We start from the raw sequence: 7,720 nt of genomic DNA on the forward strand, positions 1-7,720 counted from the left end.
TAAGACAAATGCATGCACACTGAGGGGTAGATGAGAAAGATGCCACATCACAGAATTATTATATGTAGAAGGCAGTCAGTACCACCATGAAATTACCTGAGGATCTTGGTCACACATCACCACACTGTGCTAGTGTCAGCATGACATTGCGGATTCTGATGCCTTACAATAACGCAGCGCTGAGAGGGGTCCTGGAGACACAAAGATGAATAGAGACAGGAGGGACAGTCTAATGAGAGAAAAGAGTGTTCAATCATGACATCAAATGCTCTGGTTGGGAGGAGACTGTGGGAATACAGAGGAGGGAGGGAGTGTTTGGGAGCTGAGGAAGACTTCACAGAGGAGATTGTTAAATTCAGCGAACCTGGGGCTGAGAGAGAAAACCAGAGGGTGAGAATTAAGTAGATAGTGGTTTCCTTTGGTCTGTTATTCAAAGGCAGGCCAGGGGTCCAAAGCCAGCTGGTCATTAGCATACAAAAAGCAAAAAAAAGTCAATTGTGTGTGTTGTGGGTAGGGGGATGTTTGTAGGAAGGGAAAGGATTTGCTAAAAAAAATTACAGCCCAGAGGGAAAAAAACAAGTTCTAAGAAAGTGGTTATAAGGCAGCCAAAAGATATCACTCTCATCTAAAGCCCTTTTTAAGCATTTGTCACATGAATCTTAACGACACTGCTTGATACTTGAATAAACTGATATTTTATGAAAATTGGGAGTTTTCCAGGGAGAGAAAAATTAACAGAACTGCAGAGAAATGCATAAGAAAAGTTCCTGGGGAAACCTGGGTTTCTTTGTGCCTTGGGAGTCAGACTCTTCCTTGAAGTCTAAGGTGCTCATCAGTTTAGTTCTATGATAGTCCGAAGAGCCAGTCATCTCATTTTGAAAATTTAAAGAAGTTTCATTGACGGGGGAAGTAAAGTACATTTGCAACATTAACCTCTTTTTAGAAAAAGTAAAAAAACAAGAATTTAAAATATAGAAACAACCTGAATGTCCATCAACTGCTGAATGGGTAAATGAAATATGGTATGTCTATACAATGGAAATTATTCAGCCATAAAAATACATCCTATTGCATGGATGAACCTAAAAAAACACTTTAAAAAAACCAAAAAACATGTTAAGTGAAAAAAGCCAGTCACAAAAGAGCACATATTGTATGATTCAATTTATATGAAATGTCCAGAAATGGCAGATCCATAGAGACAGTTGATGACTTGCTTAGGGCTGGGGGAAGGAGCAGGTGACAGGATGGAGAATGATAAGTAAAGAATGTAAAGGTTTCTCTCTGGTGATGAAAATATTCTCAAATTGATTGTGATGATGGTTACACATATGTGTAAATACACTAAAAAACACTGAATTGCATAGTACTTTAAATGGGTAAATTATATCGCAAAACTGTTACTATTAAAAAATAGGGCTTTGTTTAAATAATAATGTTAGTTAGGATAACCGCTTTAAATGTAGCAGAAACTCATAAATACAGTGGCTTAAGCCAGGTCAAAGCAGTCAAAGCAGATAGGGTGGCTTGATTGTGTTTGGATCCCCAGCTGTTAGCCTTGATGTTTGCTGTCCTCAGCATGGTCCCAGAGGGTTGCTCCAGCTCCCATCACCTTGTCCTTACTCAGCTAGCAGGAAGTAAAACGCAGGAAATGAAGGTCACTCCTATTTCCTAAGGTTTGACCTGAAAAGTGCACAGATACCACTTCCAATGACATCCCATTAGTCAGAACTTAATTACATGTTGCTCCCAAATTCAAGGAAGTCTGGGAAATGTGTCTTTAGCTGGGTCCCTATATGCTCGGCCAAATCTGAAGTTCTTTTATGAAAGATAGAAGCATCTGGTTATTGGGGACAATAAGTACTTTTATTGCCACAGTCTTTCCCCCAAAAGTTTTGTCTTTACTGAAACTGTCAAATACACCAGTTTTCTGATAACCTGATGTGCATCAGAAAAGACTCAAGGAACTTGCTTGCCAGTTATAGTGACTCTGTATTACTGAACGACAAGCCAGATGTTCTTCCCTGGGCTTGCTTATTTCTTCCTAGTTGAGATAGAAAAACAACTGAAAACCCTTCCTCCCACTGTGGCAAGAGCTAATTTGCAGATCCGGGTTGGTGTATGTAGCGCATCCCTCTTTTCATGACTGCATCTTCTGAACTGCTCTAAATGTTGTGCTTTCAGACCAGGGACTCTGTGGCCCCCAAACTGAAGCAGTGGGTTCAGTTGGTCATCTCATCTTGTGGAGATCATCTTCCCACGGAGTCCAGGCTGGCCGCTGCTGAAGTCCTCACCAGCACCACACCATTTTTCCTCACCAACCCCCATCCCGTGCTTGGTAAGTGTAGTGAACAGAGGGGTATCCATTGCACTAAATGTGCTCAAAGTATGACTAGATATACTCCAGGTTGAAAAAGAAGGGAAGATGAAAAATGACAGTGTACACTATACCTTTTCATCTTTCAAGTGTATTCCCATCCTCTCGGTTCCTACTCTAATCATTGATCACCAACAGCCTCTTAAATGGTCTCTTTTCTTTTTTTAATCCTTATCAGAGGATATGTTTTTGTTGATTTTGAGAGAGAGACAGAGAAACATCAATGTGAGAGAGAAACACTGATTTGTTGCTTCCTATACACGCCCAAGAGGGATCAAACCCGCAACTGAGGTATGTATGTGCCCTGACTAGGAATCGAATCCGTAACCTTTTGATGTATGGATAATGCTCCAACCAGCTGAGCCACCCAACCAAGGCTGGCCTCTTTTCTTTCTGTCTTGCCCCCCAAACCATTCTCTTTATGCTTCCAAAAGCTTTTGTGGTCTTTCTAAGGTACAGATCTGATCATTTCACTTCACGCTGCAAACCTTCGAGTAGGTTCCCATTGCCTTCAGGATAAAATCTAAATACCCTTTAACATGGATTATAATGCTCTTCCTGTGCTGTGCCCTGCCTCCCTCTCCCTTCTCATGGGCCAGCATGGGCCCTGTGAGTCATCAGGAGGGAACAGTTCTGCAAACAAAGTGCTGCTTGACTGACTTCTATTTGTCTTTCAAGACTAGGCCTAACCGTCACCTCTTCCGGGAAGCCTATTGCAAGGATCTTGGTGAGAAATGAATGGGTCAGTGTGAAGCTGTGGCATTGAGGAAAAAGAAAGGACAGCTGTTGAATCAACATGACTTAGTATTGAGGTTCATGTAAAAGGAAGATTCGAGGATGACATCCAGGCTTCTGGCTTAAGTGACTGGAAAGATTGCTACCTTCCCTTCCTCTCACTCTCTCTAAAAATCAATGGAAAAAATATATTCGGATGAGGATTAACAAAAAACTTTTTAAAAAAGAATAAAGGAGAGAGCGGCTCTTTTAGATGGTGAGGTTCAGATTTGAAGTGTTGGAGTTCAGACTAATAAAGTCTCATGTCCCTGGAACTTGCTGGGAAACAAGTGTCCTTTTATTTTTTTTATTTTTATTTTTTTAAAATATATTTTATTGCTTTTTTACAGAGAGGAAGGGAGAGGGATAGAGAGTTAGAAACATCGATGAGAGAGAAACATCGATCAGCTGCCTCCTGCACACTCCCCACTGGGGATGTGCCCGCAACCAAGGTACATGCCCTTGACCGGAATCGAACCTGGGACCCTTGAGTCCGCAGGCCGACGTTCTATCCACTGCCAAATCGGTTAGGGCTTTTATTTTTTAAATATATTTTATTGTTTTTTTACAGAGAGGAAGGAAGAGAGATAGAGAGTTAGAAACATCAATGAGAGAGAAACATCGATCAGCTGCCTCCTGCACACCGTGTCCCTACTGGGGATGTGCCCTCAACCCAAGGTACATGTCCTTGACCGGAATTGAACCTGGGACCCTTCAGTCCACAGGCCGACACTCTATCCACTGAGCCAAACCGGTTAGGGCACAAGTGTCCTTTTAATTCTTTCTTCTAAGTGACTTGCAGGCCTTCTTTTTACACCCATACGGGGACTGAAAGGGGACCTTCTGTGATTGTGATTTAATCATTGGTCTCAGAGGAATAAGAACCAAGGTGTATAAACTTTGGTGAAGTTTCTCCAGTGAAAGTAATATTTTGCAGCATGTTTTTGGGGTGACTTTGGCTACTCTAACTAACCCTAGCTCCTATCAGGCAAAATGTGTGTGGAATACCATGGTATTCCTGAGTGAAACTGAGTCTTGGGAAAAAACCAGTGATTCATAATTATGGAATTGGTTATAGCATTACAGGCAATAAGGAAGGAGGTCAGTGGTGGCTGATGACCTATGAGAATATGAGAAATAGGTACCAAACTGGGAGACAAAGGACATAAAAGTGCATGGGGACAAATCAAAGACAGAACAAAGTCATTTAAGGAAAAAAAAAAAATTGAAATGGACTAGAGGGAAGGTTGAGGTTCTTGAAGGCATAAATGACCATGTTAAAGGGAAAATATTAAACCCTAGAGAACTTTAGAATGGGTAGATTCTGAAAGACTGAGTAATATTTAAAGCCAGATTTATAACAGAAAAGAGAGACCGGAACCACAGAGGAAGCCATTGCTGTTCTTGGTCTGACTGAAGCGCCAGTGACTGATACCAGGTTCTCTGTGGACAGATAGGGAGAGGATAGGCTAAGGAGAGCTCTTAGGACAGAGCTGGTTCTCCATTGAAGGCCAGGGATGTTGAGTGGCGGGCTTCCCGGGCCCTTCACTGTGATCCTCCACAAGCCTGGTCCATTCCACCTGCACATGTACCTTTTCTGTGAGACCCTGCCCACCTCCCTCATGAAGTCTGCTTTGATTACACCAGTCCACTGTGATCTCTCCCTGTGCAGAGTCCCAGGCACACATTTCCAGCCCTGACTTCTCATTGCCCTGTGTTCTTGACTTGATGTTCTTTTCGGGTGCTCAGAGATAAACACTCTCTTTTCCAGTTCCATGGTCCACAGCAGCACCTAGCAAGGGACTAGACAGAGTCCCTGCCGAGGGGTAATGGTGGTCAGGTAGTAGGACCCACAGAGACGTGGTATGGGAACCTTTATCCTGGTTCCTTCCCTTTTTTCCATTGTTACCCCCAAAGCATAATCTTTATTGAAACTTGCTTTCAGAATATATAAGCTCAGTCACTCATATCAACACTGGGCTAGTTTCCCCAAAGCACCCTTGATGCATAATGTTTCATTCCTGATAATTGTGAGTCACTGTGGACAGCTTAGGCCCAGAGCCTTACTCAGCCAGGCCGCACCTTCTGGGGGCCTTGCCTGGGACTGGTTGCCTCCAGAAACCTTCATCCCTCAAAAAAAAAAAAAGAAAAGAAAAAAGAAAAGACACTTTAAAACCTTCCCCGTTAGGTCTTGATCGATCTCTCTCTCTCTCTCTCTCTCTCTCTCTCTCTCCCCGCCCCCCCTCTGTCTCTCGTCTCTGTCTCTCTGACTCTCAGATTGTCCTTTCTTGGAATACCCAGGACAAGAGGAATGACAGTTGCTCATTAAATACTGTTCTCCACCATGCATATGAAGTGGTATTTGTACCTGCTTGTAAATTGCATCCTAGGTAACTGGATTCCTTTCTGTCACCTTAGGACTGCAGGATACACTTGCCCTTTGGAGGTGTGTCCTCACCCTCCTGCAGAGTGAGGAGCAAGCCATCAGAGACGCCGCCACAGAAACAGTGACGACCGCCATGTCACAAGAGAACACCTGCCAGTCAACAGGTACCTCCTTCTGCTTCCACAGTGCCTACTGCTCTTAGGCAGGGGTTGACACTCTTTTTTGGTAAAGGGTCAGAGTGAATATATCAGGCTTTGTTGGCCATTCAGTCTCTGTCTCTGTCTCTGAAACTGCCAATTTAGTGGGAAAGCAGCCTTAAACAACAGGTAAACAAGTGGGCATGGCTGTTCCAATAAAACTTTATTTACAAAAACAGGTGGCTGCCGAGATTTGATCTGCTAGTCATAGCTTGCTGACTCCCGCTCTAGGATACCATAGAGAAAAATTATTTTCAAAGATAGAAATCTAATAAACAGTGCCTTTTGTCAGTTACACTGTCATCCTTTTTAATAAGGCCAAGTCTTGATTATCTGTGTGGTTACATAACCCAGACATCAAGATCCATCATTGTGTTCCTCCGTGAGTTTTTAAACACTACAGAAACAGACGCATGTAAGTCTAGAGTCTCCATTTTGTGCCTTGGCTTCTCTTTTTTAAAAAATTTTATTTATTTATACAGTGATTTTAGAGAGAGAGGAAGTGGGGGAGGGGTGAAAGAGAGAAACATTGATTTGTTATTCCACCAATTCATGGGTTCATTGGTTGTTTCCTATATGTGCCCTGACTAGGGACTGAACCTGCAACCTTGGGGTATCAGGACGATGCTCTAACCAACTGAACTACCCAGCCAGGGCCCTTGGCTCCTCATTTGGTGGTGATATTAACCCAGGAAGTAGGAGAGGAGCAGCCTAGGTGAATAGCTCTGAGTTCATAGCCCTGGGGCCCTGGTTATCTGTATGTGATAGCAAATGCTATGGAAACAAAAGGGAATTTTGGCTCTAGGTGGAAAATGGGCTGCTGGATGGAAGGGACAGGAGGCAAGGTCACACACCTCTGGACAAATGGCCATCCGAGAGGGTGACCTCTCTGGTGCATTTGGGACTGGGTATCAGGAAAGATCTGAGTCAGCCATCCCAAAGAGAAGCAAGAACATCGTTTTGAGGCAAGGGCATCACAGCTGAGCAAAGAAATTTGCCTAGTGGACAGCAGAATGGGAGTGGAAACAGCCAGACAATGTTTGTGACCAGCTCAGGGCCCCTATCCCCATGGTTAGGGCTGCAGCCCCTAGAAGCTTTCCTTGGAATGGGTGACTTTCCCAGCACCTCAGCCCACCGTTGTAGTGGTCTGGGTACGTTTCTCTGCACATGTGAGAGAAGCTAGTTTTTAAATAATCTCTCAGTGGCACTACTCTAGAGCAGGTGTAGCCACAATCAGCTTGGCCTCTCCATGGGAAAACATTCAGATTTGTGATATATAAGTAGCCTTCTCCCACCCCCCACCCCACCCCCAATCCCAACCTATCCAAGTTCCTCAATACCTAAAATTCTGCCATTAATGATTCTTTTTTAAGTTGTGGGTTTTCCTTAGACGGACACACAGGGCATCTGGTGAGTCCTCAGTTAACATTTATTTAGTGGCATGTAATACTAGATTTCTCTAGGACCCTCTCCACCAAAGCTGGAAAGACCATTTCATAGTGGAATTCTAGGTGGACTTCTTCCCTCCTAATCTTTATAGTGTTTGCCCTACTATTATTTATTTCAGAATTTTTCCAAATTTATTTATAGTAAAACTGTATTATCATGTTCTCCCTCCTTCTCTGAGTTTTTTCTCAAGAAATAGAAATCAATAATTACTTATTAAGTTCCTTTGCATGTGAAATTCCATATATGAAAGCCTCTGAGGGAATACTAAATATAAAAGGCTACGTCTATCTTTGCATTCCTTATCTTAGTCTATAAAAAGGGACTTATGGTGTGAAAAACAAGAAATCTATAGCAACTGAATATAGTATCGTTTGTTACCCTGGAGCAGACCTGTACTGGAGGGGTGAAAAGCCATATAGGAAATTATGAGAATAACTGACAACATCGAAATATTATCTAGAGATTAAAATCAGTGTAACTTTTTTCTGATTTTGATGGCTATACTGGGGGGTTTGTAAGAAAACATTATTGTTCTTA

The 7,720-nt window shown here is 42.8% G+C and overlaps 1 protein-coding gene across 1 annotated transcript in view; it reads left to right on the plus strand.

The window, feature by feature from the left end:
- THADA (THADA, armadillo repeat containing) overlaps nt 1-7,720 on the plus strand; it is a 284,676-nt gene that overhangs the window by 236,886 nt on the left and 40,070 nt on the right. Inside the window, exons 35-36 of the mRNA XM_014447808.2 lie at nt 2,185-2,338; nt 5,570-5,701. Of these exons, the coding sequence (XP_014303294.1) occupies nt 2,185-2,338; nt 5,570-5,701 (286 nt within the window). The remainder of the gene's footprint in view (nt 1-2,184; nt 2,339-5,569; nt 5,702-7,720) is intronic.

This window comes from Myotis lucifugus, unplaced genomic scaffold (genome assembly GCF_000147115.1).
Source record: "Myotis lucifugus unplaced genomic scaffold, Myoluc2.0 scaffold_6, whole genome shotgun sequence".
Taxonomy (NCBI): Eukaryota; Metazoa; Chordata; class Mammalia; order Chiroptera; family Vespertilionidae; genus Myotis; species Myotis lucifugus.